Source organism: Eublepharis macularius, chromosome 10, assembly GCF_028583425.1.
Source record: "Eublepharis macularius isolate TG4126 chromosome 10, MPM_Emac_v1.0, whole genome shotgun sequence".
In the NCBI taxonomy this organism is placed as follows: Eukaryota; Metazoa; Chordata; class Lepidosauria; order Squamata; family Eublepharidae; genus Eublepharis; species Eublepharis macularius.
This window is the reverse complement of record NC_072799.1, coordinates 90199088-90221662: the sequence shown is the minus strand read 5'-3', so window position 1 is coordinate 90221662 and position 22575 is coordinate 90199088. Positions and strand designations below refer to the sequence as shown.

At 46.0% G+C, this 22575-nt stretch overlaps 1 protein-coding gene across 1 annotated transcript in view; it reads right to left on the bottom strand.

Moving 5' to 3' along the window:
• Positions 1-22575, bottom strand: part of NFXL1 (nuclear transcription factor, X-box binding like 1) — a 95383-nt gene that overhangs the window by 33826 nt on the left and 38982 nt on the right. The window contains exon 16 of the mRNA XM_054990555.1: positions 12138-12278. Within this exon, the coding sequence (XP_054846530.1) occupies positions 12138-12278 (141 nt within the window). The remainder of the gene's footprint in view (positions 1-12137; positions 12279-22575) is intronic.

Here is a 22575-nt window from a genome sequence, read left to right as displayed (position 1 = left end):
CACCAAAAAGGCTGTGCTGGACCTGCATGGACAAAAACCATGTGTGACAAGGGTTGTATTAAGGAAAGAACTTTGATGAGACTGAGGGGAAAAACTGGCTGGATTCAATCCAGCATCTCACCATTACATGCAAGTCAGGCAATATCACTGCATCTAATCAACCACAAAAGCTGCTAAACACAGCTACCCACAGACAAGTAAGGGTTTTCTCCATATGTTTCAGGGACGCCTCAGATATGCAGAAAAATGTGTCTCATAAATTGGCTTCCCTTACCACTACACCCCCACCAAGCAAACTACTAGATGGGGGCTGACTATAATCCATGCACATGTAATTTTGAGAACCAACTGAAGGAAAAATCAGGAAGGCGGGGCTATATTTTGGGGAGTAGGATTTTCTTGTTATTCACCTTCTTCAATTCCTCAAAAGCCCCCAGTCTCTTATCACCCTGATACATAATCCAAGAGAGGGAAAAAGACATCTCGAATTTTTTACCTCTAGTCAAGCATTAAGAAATATGGAAAATGGAAATCTATAAACAACCCCACTGTTTGTACTGATTGTACAAAGAGAGGGCCAATCACAAGGTTCACAATTGGATTCTGTGCGTTAGGAACAGCAAGGTATTGCTTGATCAGAGTGTTCCTGCTGAAATCGCATGTTGACGTAAGCTGTGATGCACACCTTTATTTTATGTACTTTTAAAATTAAACACAAACACTCCAGTCAATTTCAGGGCACACACACCACCAAAAGTCATCTGGCAAGGGGCGTTAGCAATCCTCAAAAAGAATCTTCCACAGGAAAGTTCTTTGGGCTGGAATCCAACTTGTGCAATCTGAGCTTTCTAAACAAGCACAGTCAGCCAGCTGCAGACAAGACGGTGAAGACACAGCTTCTTTGTAACGTCTACAGCCATGCCCTGTTATCATCGACAAATCCCAGTGTGGTCAAATAAGGTAAATTCTGCATTGCAAGGATGTTTCATTCGTTCAAACGTAACAGCTGTCAAGCAAACTGAGCAATGTTTGTCAGAATTACAGGGTCTGTGTTTGCAGTGTGTGAGAATTACTTCTATGCCACTGTTCAATCCCATTGTACTTGAAACCCAGGATCATTCATTCCTTGAATAACCTGTGCATCCAGCATGGTGTAGACCTACAGTGCAATCCTAAACATGCACATTCTTGAGTAAATCCCATTTAGTTTAATGAGAATTACTTGCCAGGAAGTTTGCTTAGGACTGCCGCCTTGGACCAGTGAAACCATAGTTCAAATTCCTGATCAGCCTTGCAACTCGCTGGATAGCTTTAGGGTAGCTGTTTTCCTATCCTAACTTACCTCAAAAGGTCGTTGCAAGGATAAAACGAGATTATTCAACATACATCACACACAGAGCTCTGTAAAATTCATTCATGGAACTTCCAAATATGCTCAGCACTGATACGCTGCTTTTCAGCGCTCAGGCCACTTTACACACGTAATCATCTTGTAATCCTGACACCAGCACTGTGAAGTAAGCCACTGCTTAACCTTGTCTTGAAAGAAGGAGGGGGGAGGCTGAAAGACAGAACCTCACCCACGTCTACCTAGCGAGTTTGTAACAGAGGCGAAATCTGAACCAGGTACTGCTAGATCACAGCTCATACTCTTAGGCACTATGCTATGTCCACTCCCTAAGCATAATAAATATTTTTAACCAAATGGGCTGTAGACTCTCACTGTGGTTTCATCTTATAAACATTGTAATTCAGAAGCACCTGGTTTGCAATAACATGCAAAAAAAAAAAAATTAGAACAAGAGTTGACATTGCACAGAGGAAAAAAGGGAATGCCACCAAATGCCAGTTTCTGAAAGGTTAAAACTAACTAAATTATTATGAAACCCTGGCTAAGACATCTGAGTACAAAACAAGCGTTTCTTTATTGCTTTCCAGCTGCAACTGTAACTAGGTTGAAAATTATTTCAAAGGAGTCATTTACTTAACAGATTCTAGCCTACTTTTTCACACTGTCCAGGAAACAAACACATTTTGACCAGCGGTTCAGATTTTAAAAAAAAAACCTCATTAAGGAGTGACAGTTATTTAGAGACATGTAATTGAAAGAGTGAAATTGCTGTTGGCTTTCATTCATAAGCTAAATTTGCCAAAACTGTGTGGCTTTCCCATTCTTAACTTTAACACGGCTTAAAACATTTCCACATTATGCTATTAATTGTTCATTTATATTTTATTTTGAGTATAAAACATTCTTAATTATCCATTTGCATTCACAATTATAAAACAGGTAAACATTTTAAAAAAGAAACTAAACTGTCATTAGGAATACTGAACCCAGTCAACCAGCTTAATATAACATCAGAGTTAAACCCGAAGCAGTGAAATGATTCCACCAACCTATTCCGAATTCTTCTTTAAGGAAGGCGAGGAAGGAGCCAGGGTCTAGCCCAATTCAACCAAATGAAAATTTGCCATGGCAGAAACTCTCCATAGCCCTTGGTCTAAATCTGGAAGTAAATGATTTTCCAACTATTTTGCAAAAAGAACTTGAGCTGCAAGCAAAAAAATTACCAACTAATTCCCTGTCTCTCACTATTACTAGTTTTTAAAGGTACCACAACAAGGTTGTAAGTGTGGCCAGAGACTTCTTTATCTAAACAAGGAGTAATCCACAAAAGGGCAAGTCATTTAGGTATAGAGTTTCTCCGTTGAAAACCTCATTCTTATATCCTCCCAGTATACCATCAAGCACCAGCCTATTTTACTTCTTAATGAGACTGAGGCATATAGCCAAACAGTTGCCTGCCTTCTCCATCATGAATGCCTATTGTGGTTCTCCTGGATAAAGAAATTAGAAAAGAAGGTTTTGGGGCGGCTTACCAGCTCAATTCTGAGGACTGTTTGGACCACAAGATAATCAAGAGGCAGCCCTGCACAGATGCCCACTTTATTCAATAGTGGTTACTACAAGGAATTCTTGAAGGAAAAGGGACTATTAAGTCTTGTAACAACATGTGGTGAAATTACAGTCATTCTGGAATAATTGTTTCAGAGTAAACACTATCAAAACTATCTTCTATGGACCAGAAACCCCCCTCCCACCCCCCAGAGGAAGCTTGTTGTAGCGAAGATCTCAAAAACCCAGGTACTCAAAAAAACTGCAACTGGCAGCTAAAATTTCAAGATATTTTGCCCAGTTCTACTGTTCAAAAATAAAGTTAACACCGAAAAACCAATTTTTATGGTGGGAGAGGCTGCATGCCTTTTTAGAAAAAGGCCTAGTTTTTTAAAATGATTTGTTGGTTTTTAACTATATTTAACAGTAGATGATCAGTGCTAGAAACTGATTCGTGTTATTGCCGAGTATGATGATGATAATGATGATAACAACTGTGCTTATATACTGCTCTTCTAGACACCCAGAGCAGCAAACAAGTTAGTGTTATTATTATCCCCACAGCTGAATAACAATAACAATAACAACATACGGTTTATACACTGCCCTTCAGGACAATGTAATGCCCACTCAGAGCAGTTTACAAAGTGTGTTATTATTATCCTCACAACAATCACCCTGTGAGGTGGGTGGGGCTGAGAGAGTTCTGAGAGAGCTGTGACTCCCCCAGCTGGCTTCAAGTGGATGATTGGAAATCAAACCCAATTCTCCAGATTAGATTCCCGCAGTCTTAACCACAACACCAAATTGAGAGCGAGGCTTACCCAAGGCCACCTACTGAGCTCATGGCAGTAGTGGGATTCAATCCAGTAGAGTGCTGATTTGCAGCTGAATCACTTAACTACTGTGATACAGCAGCTGAATGGAGAATTTCTGTTTTCAAGATAGGCTGCAAAGTACTTTGAATATTTTTTATATAAAAGCATCTAGAAATTGAACAAAACACACTCTTCAAGGCTTGCAGTTTTCCTAAGACAAAGCTGAAAGGGAAAAGGGTCTTAAGTAGAGATGGGCACGATCAAAAAAAAATTGCCGATCCAGCTGATCATGGATCGGCGCTGGTGACGATCCTGACTAAACGATCCACACCGATCATCTCCCATTCCCAATCCATGGATCGTGGAGGCCAAAGCGGGGAGCGCTGCTATTCCCAGCTATGTGGGAAGGTGGGTGTTGGCGGCGGCCACCGGACCCGGTGGGCATGGAGAGACGGTGATGAGCCACCTCCCCTCAGGGGGCGGGGGGTCTGACCGCTTGCTGGCGGCACCCCCCATGTGCCTGCCCGCCAGGCCAAAAAGGAGCGCGCTGGCAAGAAAAGAACGGTGGGTGATGCCGGCGGCATCTGTGTTTGTGTTTGGCCGTCTGTGTTTGGCCGTCAGAGCTGCCTATCAGGGTTTGCAGGGATGAGATTGGAGTGCCCATGGCTACAGAACACCCCCTTCCCCCTCCCTCCCCTGGGTGCCTTCTCCCAACTGGTGACTGCTTTGCTGCTCCGTGGTTGGAAGGAAGCCCTGTTGATGAAGGAAAGCTGGGCTTCCATTCGGGTTTCCAGGGCGACAGAAGGAGGGGAAACACAGCTCAGGCATTCCCCCGGCTCCGTTGCCCCGGGAATAGATTACTGGCGCCTAAATGTCTGGCTTCCCAATCCAAACATGATCCAGCCAATCCAGCCCCCTCCCAATCGCTGGATCGTTGGCCGTGGCCGATCACGATCCGCTGAGTCGCGATCGCTATTATCGTGGGTTTTTTTGGATCGTAATGCGGATCGTGCCCATCTCTAGTCTTAAGTCCCTAATTAGTCTGGATCAATTATCTCACACTGAAGATGGTGGCAGAAAGAGATGCAGGTGGGTTAAATAAGACGTTGGGGAATGAGATAAAACCAGAAAAAGGACACAGCTAAGTGCCTGTTAATGAAGGGTCCATAACCTGAGCAGGTATATTTCTACATATACTAGGTTACATACTGACTTAGCAATCAGGCCCACTGAATGAAGGACTTCTGATAATCATGCATAGGGCTGGGCTGTGCACCACAGACAAGAGTAATGGAATACAGTTCCTCAAGCACCAGGCAGCCTGGAGTTCCATTACAAGACCTGGATCTTGAAGAGCTGAGAGTGGAGCAAGGAAGAACGAAACAAAGTAGTGACCATCTGTAAGCAGAACAGAGCACTCACAATAGGATCTTCTAGCACTTCAGATCAATATGCAAGCTGGTCTGGAAAGTTTCTACAGGAAATCAGAAAGTACCACCTGACTGTCTCTCACCCAGACATGGGCACAAAATGGAAAAAACCCAAAACGAATTTCGTGTTTCATCACGATCCACGAATTGCAAATTACGAAATTTCATGAAATTGACACGTTTGCCAAAACAATTCGTTAGTTCCATGATTCGTCAGAAACCGGGGCATTTCAACGGCCCCCTTCATACTCAGAGATGCTAAACTCACAGGGAGACTTCAGCAGGCTCTCCTCCACCTATCCTCCCAGTTTGCAATATGTTGATTCGGAAGGTCAACGGAAAGGGTGGGAAGGGAAGTGCTGCCAGAGTACATGACTGAAACAGAGACCGGGAGTTGCTGGATCAGAGGAGGACGAAGGACCGGCCGTGGTGTGGAGCTGGGCTAGGAAGACCGAGTGAGGGATGGATGGCAGGCAGGGACAGTCCCAAGAGTTTGGGATGTGGAGGAGGAGCTGGATGTTTCTCCAAAACCCTGCCATTCATCCCGAGATGTGCCCTAAGGGGAGCCCACCAGAGACGGCGTGTGGGTTATCTCGGTGGCCACCCCTCCCTGTGGACCCAGGAGGCAGTCAGCCTCTCTTCTGCACCCCATGTGCAATGGGCTTGGGGTTGGCCCGCACCCCCTTGTGCCCTAAGGGGCGGCCCTCAAATACAGCATGGGAAGAAACTCTACATGCCCAGGGGGGCTGTCTCCCTCACCCAAGGACGTGCATGGGCTTCCTGAGAGAACCCACGGAGTGGCACTCCCTTTGGAGGGAGGATATTCTAAATGCCTGGGGGGCACCTCCCTCACTCCGGGACATGCATGGGAGGGTGGGACAGATGGACAGATGCCTCCCACTTTGGGGGAGGAAATTCTAAATGCTTGGGGGGGGCATCTCCCTCACCCCGGGACAGCAGAGCCATGCAACGGAATCATGCCCGCCGGTCACCCCCCACACCATTTCAGGTGGCAAAGGTTCTCAAAATAAGGCCTCTGCATGGAGACCACAGGACAGCACAGCTGAACTGTGCCCCTTCCCCCTGCCAGGGACCAACAGGGGACCTACAGAACCCACCTGCCAGACGTCAAGGCACCGGCAGAACCCCTTCCCCATGTCGGGAAGGAGACAGTCCCCTGTACAGAGACAACAGGGCAGCACAGCTGAGCTATGCCCGTCCCCTGTGCTGAGGAGTTGTGGCTGCCAGCACCCACAGAACCCACCTTCTGGACATGGCAGTACCGATGGATGCCCTCCACACCCTCTCAAGAGGGACCAGTGTTCAAAATAAGACTCCGCCTCCCACCAGTAAAACCAGTTGGGTTGGCAGCATTGACGGATGCCTCTTGCTCTTTGGTTTGTGGCAGTACCTACCGCAGCACCCAACTGAAACAGCCCACCCCCACCCCCCCGTGAGGAGATATTTGACAGTGCTACAGACCAACTGACATGGCCTTTCCCCTCAAGGATGTGTGAGTGGCCCAGACAGAGCCTGACGGTGGACCACTTTACTTTTGGCACAAGACGGATATAACCCAACGACCCCTTAAAATTCAGGACAGGTGCTCCAAGAAAGAATATCAGTCCTGTGGGCCCTCGGGCGAGGATCCCAATCAGCTTGGCCCAAGAGCCAGCCGGTGGACCTGAGACTGGTGCCCAAGAGCACACAGACACCTTGCCATTCGAGACAGGTACTCAAAGAAAGAGTAAGGAGGAACAAAAACAAAAGGTTGTTCCGTTTGAGTCTCCAGGGGAGGTGCCCACACTCAACTTTGCCACAGAGCCAGGCAGTAGACCCAAGATTGGAGCCCAAGAGCATACAGACACCTTGCCGTTCAAGACAAGTGCTCAAAGAAAGAGTAAGGAGGAACAAAAACAAAAGGTTGTCCTGTGTGAGCCTCCAGGGGAGGTGCCCACACTCATCTTTGCCCCAGAGCCAGGTGGTGGCCCCAAGACTGGCGCCCAAACAGCGCACAGACAGGTGCTCAAATCATGAGTTGTCCTGTGATCCCCCTGGCGGAGGTGCCAACTCAGCTTTGACCCAGAGCCCCCCAACAAATCAGCAGTACAACTCAGACACCTTCCCATGTGGGAAAATGGCAGAAAACAAGAGTGAAGGAATAAATAAAACAAAAAGAAGAGTGAGCAACTGAGTCCTCGCAACAGGAGCACAGGAGGAAACTTTTCCCTTGAGCCGGGCAGTAGATGGGCAGACACACATCCATCCGGGGTGGCTCAGGGCCCAGAAAAGTTCGGTTCAGGGAGGGGTACCCAAACAGGGGGAGGTTGACCTTAATAAAGGACAACGTATCCACCAAGTCTGGGTGCAGAAGTGCGCGGCAGGGACAGAGAAGGTCTCCCAGGTGGAAGGGCAGGAGAGGGTGTTAGTGGCCATGGTGGAGAGGTCCAGCCAGATGGCAGATTTTTGTGCCCAGTACTCCAGGGGGTTGGTGTGTGTGTGGGGGGGGGGGCTCGCTGGGTTTGGCAAGGTACTCTCACACCATGGCCCCCACCTAGTCCTCCACCCTGACAGATGCACCAAACCTGCTGGCATCAACTGTGCAGCTCACCACACATGACCAGAGGTCCCTGTTGGGAGAGCTCTCATGGCAGTTGTCCAACAAGTCACGCATGGATAACATTGCCTGATTCCAGGTGGCCTTGACCTTGCTACCTAGCCCAAGAGCATCCACCATGATCAGGTGCAACTTATGCACCAGGCACACAAGGCCATCGAGGAATGCCTCTCTCAGGGCTGCCAGCATGTTGCTTCCCGCATGGGTGACCATGATGCCACAGAGAAAATCACTCCCAGGTGCCTACTCCCTCAGCCCAGCCTTGATTGTGGCAGCAATGTTCCTTCCCATGTGAATGTCATCTATCCCCTGTGCCTGGAGCATAACCACTCTGTACCCCGGCTGCAAGGGCAGCACCTCACCCCGAGGCCCTGGTGTTTCCCTGGGGCAGTGGAGGTCCTCTGGTTGCCACCAATGTGCAGTGAGGGCAGGGTAGCCATGATGACAACCGCTCCACATATCTGCCGTGAAGTGCACAGTATGACCTTTGGCACGTGACAGCTCCCAAGCAACCATCTCTCACACACTGCAGTAGAGGACGGGAATGACTTGCCGGCCAATGGTCCGCCACGACAGCATTATGAACCAGGGGGTGAAAAGACACAGCAGCCTCCAAAAGCCCATACCGTCCACGATAGACAAAGGGAGTCCTTCCAGGGCAATTGTCTCCGCCAGCACACGAGTGCCCGCCGCCTGAGCCCCCACCCTGACTCTTGATAGGCACCGTCCCCAACCTCAAGGGGACAACCTCCTGCAAGGTAGCCTGCCTGGACGTTCCACTCCCACCCACAGCACCCTTGGAGTAAGGCTTCTTGCTTGGGGTGGACTCCCGTGCCCCTCCCTCTTCTTTCTTAACAGGAGCTGTCCTCTTCCACCCGCCAGATGACTTGCATTGCTTGGGTAGTGCCTCTGCAGATGCAAGTGGAGGGCAGCTGATGACAGGGGCTTGGGGTCACAGCACCCATGCACCAGGGCATCACAGGAACGGCACTGCACTGCACAGGAGTCTTTAGGAAGGGGCTGGAAGTGCCGCTACAGTGCCTGGTCGAAACAGGGACTGGGAGTTGGCGAGTCAGGAGGATGAAGGATTACTGGCCGTGATGTGGTGCAGGGCTCGGAAGACAGAGTGAGGGGCGGACTGCAGGCAGGGACAGTCCCAAGAGTTTAAGATCTGGAGGAGCTGGATGTCTGCCCAAAACCCCTCCATTCCTCCTGAGATTCCCTCTCGTCATCTTCCGCAAAAATTTTGAGATCCAGTTCCACTCCCACAAGCGATGAGACCTGTTCTGCCTCCTCCACAGCTCCCGCAAGGAGATCTACCACAGTTGGAGTCTCTGGTGCCCCCGAGACCTCCCCCCCAGTATTGCTGGGCTCCGATGGGCAACCAGGACAAGCTGTGCACTTCCTCCCCCCATGACCACCCTTACCCTTCATTCCACGTCTCATAGTGCTGCACACAGAAATAAGTTGGAAGCAAAAGAAACAAGATAATTTTGAGGAGTTTCCGCCCTCAGGCAACGAAGCCACACAAGGCTGTGCCCAAGAGACAGGCAGTGGCCCTGGGACTGGCCTTGGGGGGAGAGCCTCTAAACACAACAGAACACCTGCCCAGGCAAGAGAAGTGCTCAAAATAAAAATTAGATGCACACAGTGGGTGCACGAAACAAGAGTCAGATGTGCCAAACAGGTACACAGCAAGCAAGAGAGAGAAAGCAAACAGAAAAGGAGTCAGGGCCTCAGGTGAGGAACCCACACCAAGCTGGGCCCCAGAGCCAGGCAGTGGCCCTGAGACTGGGGGTGGGGGACAGCCCTAATCCACCACACAGACACCTGGCCAGGCGGAACAGGTGCTCAAATTAAAAGAAAATAAAAGAGAGTGTGAGACCTCAGGCGAGGAACCCACACCAAGGTGGGCCCCAGAGCCAAGCAGTGGCCCTGAGACTGGGCTTGTGGGGAGAGCCCCCAAACACAGCAGAGACACCTGCCCAGGTGGGAGAGGTGCTCAAAATAAAAATGAGATGCACACAGCGGGTGAACAAAGCAAGAGTCAGCTGCACCAAACAAGTGCACAGAAATAGAGAGAGGAGGAAAATAGAAGAGTCAGGCCCTTAGGGGAGGAACCCACTCAAAGCTGGGCCCCAGAGCCAGGCAGTGGCCCTGAGACTCGGCTTGGAGGGAGAGCCCCTAAGCACCGCAGACACAGAGAGGTGCTCAAAATAAAAATAAGATGCACACAGTGGGAGCAAAAAACAAGAGTGAGCTGCAAGTGCACAATAAGAGAGAGAAAGCAAACAGAAAAGTGAGGCCCTTAGAGGAACCCACACAAAGCTGGGCCCCAGAGCCAGCAGGCAGTAGCCCTGAGACTGTGCTTGGGGGGAGAGGCCCTAAACAAAACCAAAGGAAACAGCAAGAGTGAGCCCTCAAAAGAGCAGAGAAAGAATTGAGAAGAAACAAAGACAAGCAAATAAAAAAAAGGAGAGGCCTAGGCCCCAGAGCCAGGCTAAGGCCTGAGACTAGAATGGGTGGAGGAAAGAAAGCACCCTCACCCAAAGACCTTCCCACAGAAAGGCCAAGAGCTGGAAATAAGAGATTTCTTTTAGTTTCTTTAAAAGCAGCAGCAGCCAAAAGCACAATCCCAAATCCTTCCACACACTCTCTCACTCCAATCCCAGCAACAAGTCCTTCTCCCTCTGTCTACTGGGACTGAAACAGGAGACAGAGAGAGGTGCCTTTTATAAAAAAAACGCTGACAGAGCAGAACAGGAGGTCTGTGATTGGCTGACAGACCTGCCTAACAGGGTTTGGAGGGATGAGATTGGTGTGCTCATGGCTACAGAAGGCCCACCTCCTTGGATGGAGGTTTGGAGGGATGAGATTGGTGTGCTCATGGCTACAGAAGGCCCACCTCCTTGGATGAAGGTTTGGAGGGATGAGATTGGTGTGCTCATGGCTACAGAAGGCCCACCTCCTTGGATGCCTAGGGGATTGACCCCCAGCTCTTGGCTGTATAGGGCAGAATGGAAGCTCTCCAGATGGCTAGGAGAGCTGCCAATCAAGGGTAAGTAGGCTATGATTGGGGTTTCCAATGGCGACAAAAAGTCTGGGCCCATTGTTGCCTCTATTTATTTTTATTTTATTTTATTGTATTTGTATTCTGCCCTTCCTGCGAGCAGACTCAGGATGGTAACAGCAGGAGCCTAGGGAATCAATGGATTGGCGCCAGCCTGTCTGAAATTACGAATCGTTCATGAAGCTACCAAAACAGGCCAAAAGGTCATGAATTTCATGATAATTCTGTGATAACTGCAGCCCCACAAAATGCAGTTTCACAACACACGAAACGGCCTGTTTTGTGACGAAATTTGCTTCGTATTCCGATTCGTGCCCACGTCTACTCTCACCTGCAGCTCTGTAGCTCAAAACACATTTTTGTTTTTAAAAGGAGCAAAACTTTAATGAAAGTTAACATGCCTGTGTACATTTTAATCGAATACATCACGCTTTTCCATGATGACACATGCACTGAATGTCATTGGGCTTCAAGCCCATTTCCATGGTGATGGCCCAGGATTACCAAAAAGGTGTTCGCTGGATTTGTTTCCACCATGCCATTAGAAATGAAGTCTTTGCATTGCGGTTGTGCCTTTGTTTCATTGTGCAGGAGGGGTGAGTGGTGAAGCTATCCAGTTGCTGACTGGACAGCAGTTACCCATTTTTTTTTCTTCAAATTTCACGCTTTGTTCTCCTGCCTGTTTAAACTGGAAAAACTAGGGAAATGTTTTGAGAAAATGCACAGCACGCAATGCTGCATGCTGCAGTTCTCTCCAAACTGACCAGGAATACAGAACAAGCGCCACAAAGTGAGAGAAATGGTGGTTTGGGATGGGGAAAGGCAGAAGAGAAAATTAATTTGGGGCAGGAATCTGTTGAGAAGGAAATACTATAGAAATACTATGTGTGTTTTTAAGAGGGAATCTTTTTTTAGGAAAGAAGAATCTAAAGGGAAATAAATAGGGGAGACGCCAATTTTGGAGGAAGGAGAACCTAAAAAGGAAATTAATCTGTACAGGAAACAAGACTATGTGGAGCACAGGAGTGGTAACTGACTTTGGCTTTTGCATAAGAACAGTTCTGCTGTATAAAATTGAGGACCCTCTCCAACATTTGGTCTCCAACAGTGACATGCATGCACACGCCTCACCCCCCCCCCATAGACACCTCTGTGTCATTTATTGTGGACAATTAAACTCAAATTACACAGATGACAAACAAACTCACACATTGTATACAGATGATCAAGTCATATGTGTATATCCGATTCTGCGGTTCTTGATAGAAAGGTATTGCTCCTCTGCAAGAAAGGACAGCCTTACCTTTTGATTGTCACCGCCACTATCTCTTTCCAGAACTTTATGGCATTCTTTCATGCAGGTGTGGTTCTGACACTTGAGCAGTCTTCCACACAATCTTTTACAAGAGTAGGGTGCAGCAGCATGACATAGCAATGGACTCACCTGAAAGAAAGACAGACAGGGATCACTGTAGCCAACTTCCCCAATATTTCATTAAATGAGAATGGAAGATTTGTATTCACTTACCGTGAAGCTTCCGTTCTCAGTGGTCTGGGAGTGAGTCAGTCCTGACTCATGGAAAGTAGCTCCTGCTCTTGCGCAGGGTTGGTTGGCTTAACAATCCCAGGTAGGAGAGGCTCTTCCCTGGGTCACCAGTTCTTTTCCAAGCCCACATTCTCCTTGCTCTTTGTCGCTGAATACTGCCTATTATATTGCTGTTTGTTTATTTTCTTTCTGCAACATGCACAACTCAACAACCAACATGTTAACTATATACATCAAAAAAGGACCTGTTTTATCTTTTTTTAAAAAAAGGTAACCCTGGGTGGTTTTTTGGACTGACCCACATCTGGACCACTGAGAAAGGAAGCTTCACAGTAAGTGAATACAAATCTTCCATTCTCCTGTGGTCCTAGAGTGGGTCAATCCTGACTCGTCATATATGCCTAGCAGTGTACTCCTGGGTGAGTTTACTGATCTCTGTGCCTGTAGGACGTGCTGTAGCACTCTCCTTCCAAAGGTTGCTTCTGCTAATGCTATTTGATCTATTTTGTAATGTTTTGTAAAGGTATGTACCGACTTCCATGTTGCTGCCTTGCATATCTTTTCTAGAGATGGGAATGCCCTACATGCTGCTGACGTGGCCGCTCCTCTTAGGAAGTGGGCTGTGATCCCTTCAGGTGGGGTTATATTACTAGCTTTATAAGCCATAACAATGCAATCTCTAATCCATCTACTTAAGGCAGAGGTAGATACCTGCTTTCCAAGTGATCCTTTCCTGAATGAAATAAACATATTCTCTACTTTGCGTATTGGTTCGGTTCTTTCTCTATAGTAACTTAGTGCCCTCTGGACATCTAATCTATGTCATTCCCTCTCTTTCCTATGCTTTGGATTTGCACAAAATGAGGGAAGCATTATGTCCTCGCCCCTATGGAATTCTGAGTTTACCTTCAGTATAAAGGTTGGGTTTGGTCTCAGGACTACCTTATCAATATGAAATATACATAGGTCCCTGTTCACTGATAGTGCTCCTATTTCCGATACCGTTCTTGCTGATGTCACCCCTATTAGAAAGATAGTCTTGAGTGTTAGATCTTTAAGGGGGCAAGTCGCCATGGGCTCAAATGGTTCCCTTTTAAGTGCTGATAGCACCATGTTAAGGTTCCATGTTGGGAATCTGTGTACTTGTGGCAGATTTACCAACATAGTTCCTATTAAAATATGTTTGATGCGTGGGTGTCTCGTAAGGGAGGTTCCCTTTTTAGACCCCTTCACTGCTGAAATGGCTGCCAGTTGTCTCTTCAGGGTACTAGTACTTAGTCCCTTGTCTAATCCCTCTTGTAAGAAAAGCAAGATCTGTTTTATAGATGCATCCCCTCTCTGCACACCAAGCATCAAACACTTGCCAAGTTCTATTATAGCTCCTGTTTATTGACTCCTTTCTGGAGGCTAACATGGTAGCTATCACTTTCTCTGTATATCCGAATCCTCTTAACTGGTTGAACTCAACCTCCAGGCTGTTAATTTTAGGGACATCGGATCTGGATATTGTATCTTCCCCTGTGTAAGTAGATGGTAATTCCCATGGCACCCTCTGTGTGAGTCTCATCAGATCCTGGAACCACAGTCTCCTTGACCAGAAAGGCAGAATCAGAATCACCTCTGCTTGTTGTTCCATTACTTTTTGTATCACTCTGCCCAGTATTCTTACTGGAGAAAAGGCATACAGCAGCATCCAAGGCCATTCCTTGTTCAGTGTGTCGGTTCCCATTGCTACCTGTTCCTTCCATCAGGAGAAGAATTTTGTGACTTGGTTGTTTAAGGCTGTCACGAAGAAGTCTACTTCCGGTTTCCCAAACTTCTGACATACTTGTTCGAACACCTATTCGTTCAATTTCCATTCTGTCTGGTCCACTGAGTTCCTGCTCAGCCAATCTGCCACTGTATTTTGTGCCCCTGCCACACGTACTGCTTTTATAGAACTGAGATATGTTTCTACCCATTGGAAGATCTCCTCCGCCTCCCTGCTTAGTATTTCAGACCCGGGGCCTCCTTGTCTGTTTATGTAGGCTTTTGCCATCGTGTTGTCCGTTCTTATTAGCACGTGGCAATTTTCTAGGGTGTTTCACATTTCCCACTGCCCATATTTGATGGCTCTCAGTTCTAATAGTTTATACTGCTGTCTTTTTCTTCTGCTGTCCAGGTTCCTTGGCTCATTCTGCCTGACATATAAGCTCCCCATCCCGACAGACTGTTCGTCATCATGATAATTCTCCTCGGTTCTCTGAGTGGCATCCCTTCGGCGAATCTGTTCAGTTCTGTCCACCAATCCAGCTCCTTGCTCAGGGTTTCTGTTATCTTTACTCTCTCCATTTGTGACCTATGGTCCATTGAAAGGGGCATAAGAATTTCTGCAATGAGCAAGTATGGAATCTTGACCATTGGAGGATGTCCTGGCATGACATCATCATTCCTTGTAATTTTGCCAGTTGCATTACCTCCATTGTTTTTTTCCTGAACAAATTTTATCAAGACAATTTTCTGTTGCCTCTCTTCTGATATGAATGCTCTGTCCTTTGTCGTGTCTATGATCACTCCCAGGTGAAGGATCCTCTGTGCCGGAATGATACTGCTCTTTTTCCAGTTGATTACAGATCCATGTTTCTCCAGGCAACGTGTGGTTTGCTGTACTGCTTCCATGCCTGAGGTTAAGGAAGGTGCTTTGATTAGTATATCATCCAAGTATGGGGACAGGGGTATCCCTTGGATCCTGAGGACTGCTATTAGAGTTACCAGCACTTTTGTGAACAACCTCAGTGATGATTTGAGTCCGAACAGTAGTGCTTTGTATTGATAGTGTTCCCCATTGTATGCGAATCGGAGATACCTCCTGTGTGCCTTCCATACTGATACGTGCAAATAGGCCTCTGACAGATGGATGGAGGCTAGAAACTTGTCCTTCTGTATCGCCCCTGTAGTTGTTTTCAAAATTTCCATTTTGAGTCTGATTGACTTTATGAATTGGTTGAGCCATTTCAGGTCCAAAATAGCTCTTACATCTCCATTTTTCTTCAGTACAATGAAGAACACTGAGTAGATCCCCTGGTTCCTAAACTGTGTTGGTACTGGTTCTATCGCCTGTATTCTTATCAGATGTTGGATGGCTGCCTGTAATTCAAGATGTTTCAGTTCCAGAGGGTACTTTGGGATTTTGATTAGTCACTCTGGTGATCTTGTTTCGAATTCCAAGGAATAGCCTTTGGATACTGTTTCCACTACCCACCTGTTCGATATGGATTGTTTCCATTGGTCTGCAAACTCTTGTAATTGTCCCCCGATTTGAGTGGGCGCCTGGCAAGCCCAATAGTCATGCTTGACTCCATTTCTTCTGACCTTTTGATTGTTGACTGTTTCCAAAACGTGAAGTGCCTACTATCACTTCTTGATCTTGTTTGCCAGAGGCTCTTGTAACTTGTCAGGTCCCTGTCTGAAAGGACGTTTGGAGTCTCAAAAAGGCTGCTTTTATTTATTTATTTATTTATTTATTTATTTATTTATTTATTTATTTATTTATTTATATTTCAATTTGTATACCGCCCATCCCCAGGGGCTCTGGGCGGTGAACAGTTAAAATCGATAAAAACAAGAACTTTTACTCGTTGAGGCTCTTTTCTTATATGGAAGGACCTTTTTCTTTTCGGAATCTTCTACCAGATATTTATTCAGTGCTTCTCCAAATAGTTTGGATGCTGAAAAAGGTATGGTTGTCACCTTATTACATGCTTGGGGGGGGGGGGGGTCTACGTCCCAGTTTCTCAGCCATGTATTGTGTTTTGTTGTGATGTTGAAGCCCATGGCTCTTAATGACATTTGAAAGGAATCTAGTGAGGTGTCCGCTGCGAAGGCCGTTGCTAGGGCCATTTTCTTGACTTCGTTCTTAATCTCCCTAGGTACATCGTTACCCACCGCCGCAAGGTCAGATGCCCATGTGAATGCTGCTCTGGCAAAGAGTGAGCCCGTGGCCGAGGCCCTTAAGGATGCCGCAGACACTTCGAAGTTCCTACGTAGTGCCTGCTCAATCTTTTTGTTGGAGAGATCCTTGGGTATGCCCTCTGCATCCACTGGCAGGACTGAGGTAGTAGCCAGGCTTGAGACTGGGTCATCTACGATGGGAAATTTGATTTTTTTTTGCTGCATCTGGACCTAGAGTGTAGAGCTTATTAAACACCGATTGTAATGACTTCACTTTGGCTGGGTTATCCCACTCTGCCTTCAGTACGCTGTGAAAGATCGCTGGCAAGGATACTCCTGTTTGTGACGAATCCATTTTGGGGGGTGCCCTCTCGGAACCCTGGGGATAGGCCTGGTCTATGTCCTCTTTCCCCATATCCTCTTAGACAATCTCAAGTGCCCTTAGGACCTTTGGTAATAGTCTCGAATACAGCTCTTGAGGAAACAGTCTGATTTAAGCAGAGGCTATTGTCTCCTCTTCTTCCTCTGAAAGCTCTCCTTCCTCATTGTCTGAGCTAGGTCTGAGGGCTCTGAAGCTGAGTGAGGTTCCTCTGACTGGCTAGAGGACTCCTTTGTCCTTTCTCCTTCTCTTAGGTTTAAGGGGGGGGTCAGATTTTGCAGGTCTTTTACCTTTGCTGGAAGCAAGCTTAAGACTTTCCTTACTTGGTGGTGTCTGCTGCCCTATAAACTCCTTCACTACCTCTCTAAGCTCTTATCTCATTCCTCAGCCATGCCAGGATGCTTGCCTTTGCATCGTGGCCTGAGAGATCTCTCTCATTATTTTCCTGACTCTCTCCACTGGGGCCTTACATTGACAGTGGAGAGAGCGGAGAGCTTGGTAGATCCAGGCTGCTTATGGTGTCCTCTGCCACTCTGGTTTCATTTTGGCCCGCACTGGAAGCCATTCTCGCCAAAATCTTCCCGTCTAAAGGAGAAAGAAGATGGCAGCCATGGGGGGGGGGGGTAGCTTAACAATGCTGCTAAACTCTTGAAGGTTTATCCTCAGTACAAACATTACATTCCTTTGTAAAGGCTCCGAGGGCTGAGTGCTGCTCCAGTCTTGCCTTACTCCTCCGTAGACCACCTTCGGGAATATGTCCCCTTACCTGGGCCCCTGGGGGCCCAGTTAACTGAGGCTGCCACTGTCGCCCATGCACCCAGAGGTTGCTTTGGGCCAGCTTCTCAGCTGCGATCGTGCGCAGGGCTGTCCTTGTGCCCTTGCCGACTGCACCTCACTCTCCCTTGCTTGTGCTGCTTTCTGGCCAGCCCAGGAGGTGCTGGCTCTTTCACCCACTGCCCTGCGAGCCTCCAGAGGTGTGGGGGAAGTGAGGGGGAGGAGGTACAAGCCCTTCCTTTTTCCCCTTTAGCTTGTGCTGCTGCAGCATTTTTCTGTTGTCTTTTTTTTTTGGTAGGTTCTGGGATCGCTTTGCTCTCAGGAGCAAGCCAACTCACCACCCTGCAGGAGAAGGGCCGGAAAAAACTGGTGGGCCAGAGAAGAGCCCCTCCTACCTGGGATTGTTAAGCCAACTGACCCTGCACAAGAGGAGGAGCTACTTCCCATGAGTCAGGACTGATCCAATCCAGGACCACAGGAGAATTTAAGTTTTCTAATTACTTAGGTACAACATTGTTATTCATATTTGATCTCATTTTTACTAAATGACATTTTAAAACCATGAAAAATCCAATTACCAATTAGCCATAGGTAATCCAGGAAGGCAATTTTGAACCAGTATCAGTTTGTACTATGTTTTTTGTAAAGTTGCAAGGGATAGTGCAGATGTAGATACAAGAAACTATGCCTGGAACTAAACTTTATACTTACACTAACTTGATACTTGTGCTTTGCTACAGTACTTAACTACTTTAAATCCAGTTATAATACTTATGGGCAGGGCTTTTTTTCTAGGAAAAGAGGTGGTGGAACTCAGTAGGTTGCCAGTGGCGGGAGGTTAGATTGCCCTCCAGCGGCGCAGAGGGCAATCTAAACTTCCTTCAGTCTGGAGATCAGGGGGCAGGGCCACCAGCCATGTGACCATTTTCAAGAGGTTCCAGAACTCTGTTCCACCACGTTCCAGCTGAAAAAAAAAGCCCTGCTTATGGGTGTGTATCATTTTTTGGTTTGATGCACCTTCTCCCCATAAACATTTAAAAACTCAGTTGCCATACTGACTTTTATATAAAATCTCTATTCAGGAGTCTTGTACTGCCTTTTTTCAACTGTCTGCTCTTTCTTTTACCTCAGAACACAGAGTTCCACAGCTGACCAAGCAGAGAGAGGGAGGTGCAAGCAGTTAGGAGCCTGCCAGCCACACAGGAAAGCCAGGCCCCACAGGGAGATTGGCAACCCTAGTGAACTTTGAGGGGAAGACTGGGAGGTGCATTTGACCTCAGGACACATTCAATGACTCCCAATAGCAACTGCATACTATTTAGAATATGGGGGGTGAGGAGGACCAATCAGGCCACATATGCAAATGACCTGTGTTCCAACTGTCTCTGGGGTGGATGAGGTGTGGAATGTTGTGAGTCCCAATCAGCTTGCATATGCAAATGACCTTGAAAGGCTGCCCAATCAGGGAAGAGTGGCTGAGCTGGCAGTGGGCGGGAGTGGAAGCAGGCAGCAGTCTGCCAGCCACACAGGAAAGCTGTATCCCCCTTTGGGAAAACACATTTTACCCCTTCTTACTCCCTTAGGGGGCGAATTTCTTAAAATCCCTTCTTAGTGGGTGTTTACATCATGAAAGGAATGTTCTCCCCAAATTTCATGTTTCTAGATCCAGGGGGTTGGGCTGAGTGTTGATGAGTCAGTCAGGGCACTGTATATATAAAAACAGCATTTTATCATTATAAAATCATTCCATAAGATATTGGTATTAAATGTGATTGTTTTTAACAGATAAAAAATTAAGCACAGAGCAAACCATATACTACCAGCTGATGTTGACCAAATCATAACTGATAAATCAAAATATGAACTAAGCGATCGAATTTTGTGTAGGCTACCTGCAAGGGAATTAGGGTATTCTGCTCAGGAAATCTGGTCTTATATTGTTTATAAAAATCATATCAAGGAAAAACTCTATAGATGCTGTTACTTAAATTATAAATTTTCATAAAATTAATATTTTGCTGCCAAGAAACTGAAAATAATTCAGTATATATTTTTCTGTCCCTTATGAGCACATGATGTTATTTTACTTATTTCAACAACTTTCTATTCTTTAGTCAGCCAGTCTGCGCTGTCAGGAAATTAGGTTGGTGCCAATCCTTACCTATCAACATCATAAGGAGGATAGTTTTAGGTGGGTAGCCATGTTGGTCTGCAGCAGAACAGCAGGATTTGAGTCCAGTGGTACCTTAGAGAACAACAAGATTTTCATGGTGTGAGCTTTCAAGAGTCAGAGCTCCCTTCTTCAGACACCAGAGCTCTGATTCTCAAAAGCTTACACTCGGAAAATCTTGTTAGACTTCAAGGTGCCACTGGACTCAAATAATGAGGAGTTACATGATACAGAATGAGATGTACCACTGCTGATTTCGTTCTTCAACCCTCAACACATACACCATTTTTGCTGACAATGTGAAAGCAAGGTGGCCTCAAAAATGCCTGCCCCTAAGTTAGCATGTGTATTTACCTATCTCTTCAGCCATATACTGGCCATCCCTCAACCCTGATGTACCTGGAGCAATGTGGTATACTTTTTGATCTCAGAATAAATGAATACTTCTCTTCACCCACAGGATTTCACTTTAGAGAACAATGACATAACATCCGTTCCTCTGGGAGCTGGAGAAACTGCATGTTACTAAACATGTTGTAAAGCAAATACACATGGAGGGATTTCTGAAAAGTTCCTGAAGCAACATGCAAGAAAAGAAAAGGAGCAATAGTCTTATTACAACAGTCATGTGTCAAAGGAGGGACAAAGGGTATACGTTTAAGAAGGACAGGACATGGGATCAAGCCAAGAAAGAAACTGCACCTGCTCACCAGCATTAAAAAAAAAAGAAGCATTAGACAGATGGCTTGTTATAGTTTCACTCTGTGTTAAGTTTTCCCTCTTTTCCGGGCATAACCAGCCTTTCAGGCAGAGAACTGGATAGAATCATTTCTACTAAACCAAGCAGTTGGGCTGCACAAGACACTCTGTGAGCTTCTAACCTAGGAGTAATTTCCATGCCTGAAAGATCAGTGTTTAAGGAATGCTTTGAAGTTCTTCTATCATTTGATTAACTGCAGTTCTTTTGTAATCACTTCTGCTAAAAATAAACACAAATCCAAAATATCAAGGTAACTTATGGAATGAAGATAAATGGAAAAAAATAGATGAACAAGCCAAGAGTCACTTCCCAAAAATAAACAGGAACAGAAAAAAAACCATTTCCATGAAAACAGTTCAGTAAAAGAATAACATCTGATAAACAAGAAGAATGTTTTTTTCTTTCTAAAAAATGTAAGCTTATTATTCAGCTAACCAATCCATTATTGAGAGGTGACTGTTAAATGAAGTGAGAAGCCCTTGGGATTCAACACAAAATCAAAGGTGAAAATATTATAGCAACATGGGGTGGGGGATCAAAATTAAATTTTGCACTTTAAAATAAGGGTTTACCAAAATAAAAAAAGTTTCATAAAAACGAACTCAAATTTCACACTTGTCACCCACCATCTACCATTCTGATTAGGGAAATGTATAGACATTTGACTACCCAAGAGTTCAACAGTGTGATTTTGGAATGGAGCAAAGTGGTTGTAGATAGGAGACGAACTCAACCAGTGTTCAGATGACTAAACAAAACACTCCTCCTTTTTATCTAGTAATGTAATAAGATAAGTTGCAAAGTTTCCCTACCCCTGTCCATTTTATTGGCTGTCATGTATGGAGGCAAGAAAACTTAGAATGCAATTGTCAGCGTGTTTACCATTAGCAAATGTAACTGGGGAAAAGGACATGAAATGGGGCTGCTGCGTTCAATAGCAGCAACACATCAACTGTAATGTGAAATTCCAGTAGAGGATCTGCTCAGAAATGATGGCACAAAGGCAATCAAGTGTAAAACAGAGGGACACCGGCCTATGCACTAGATTCACCATCCGAAACAAGGTGAGAATTAAGGAGAATTAAAGAACTGGAATGTGAAGCCATAATAGTTTAAAATTAAAGGATCACTTGCAATAGATTTTCCATCAAAGAATAAAGGCCTGGCTCTGTATAAGCACCAACAGGGCAGCAAAAATAATCCTATTATAATGAGAAAATAATATCTAAAATTATTTCGGATGTAACACTTACAGCCAAAATCTGAAATTTGCTTTGCCAGCAAATCAGCTCTTAGAACAGAGTGCTACAATTAAATCTGAGGCCAATGCAAGAGGCAAGGAATGGGGAATAAATTGAGCAACCAAACAGAACATTACAGAAACGTATTATAAACATGCATCTTTTACTAATTTGCAGTGGATAAGTGGATCTGAAGAGAAATCTACTCTAATAATATTACCATAATCTGCGTAAGAATAATAAGGCTAAAGACAGCATGAAAAAACAAAAATGCAAGAGGAAAGAAAAACAATTAAGAAATCCCTGGGGCTATAAATGTTGATTAAAACCCATGGAAAGAAGAAGCCACATGAATGCTAGTTGGGAGACAGTTTCATAAAACGCACAGGTAGCAGGGAATAGAATCTGAAGCCTTGTGCCTAGGTAAAACAGGGTTGCACCTATCTGTAACTATTGTTCATCGAATATTCTTCTGTGCAGACAAACATGGGAACTGCGCATGCACAGGCCAGCCACGCATGTTCTAAAGCTCCTAAAGGCGCAAGACACTCGCCTCACCTTTTTGCATGCTTTTCTCCCTAGTGCAACTATAAAAGGTGGGGCGAGCAGCTCCCTCCCTCAGTTCTCTAAACTGCCAGTGAAGAAGGAAAAAATACATGTAGCCATAAAGAGCACATGGTGGGGAAGGAGGGAGGGATGTGTGCCTGCACAGAAGAACACACAATGAAGAACAGTTACAGGTAGATGCAACCCTGTTTTCATTGTCATGTCTTCTGTGTAGTCCCACATGGAAGATTCACGAGATAACTTACCCAGGAGGTGGACGTGTACCTCTTCAGAGGAAAAGACTCTTCAGGACTGCCTTGTCAACAGCTGTGTCCCTTCTGGAGCCTACATCAATGGTATAGTGTTTGGTTGTTGTGGATTTTTCGGGCTATATA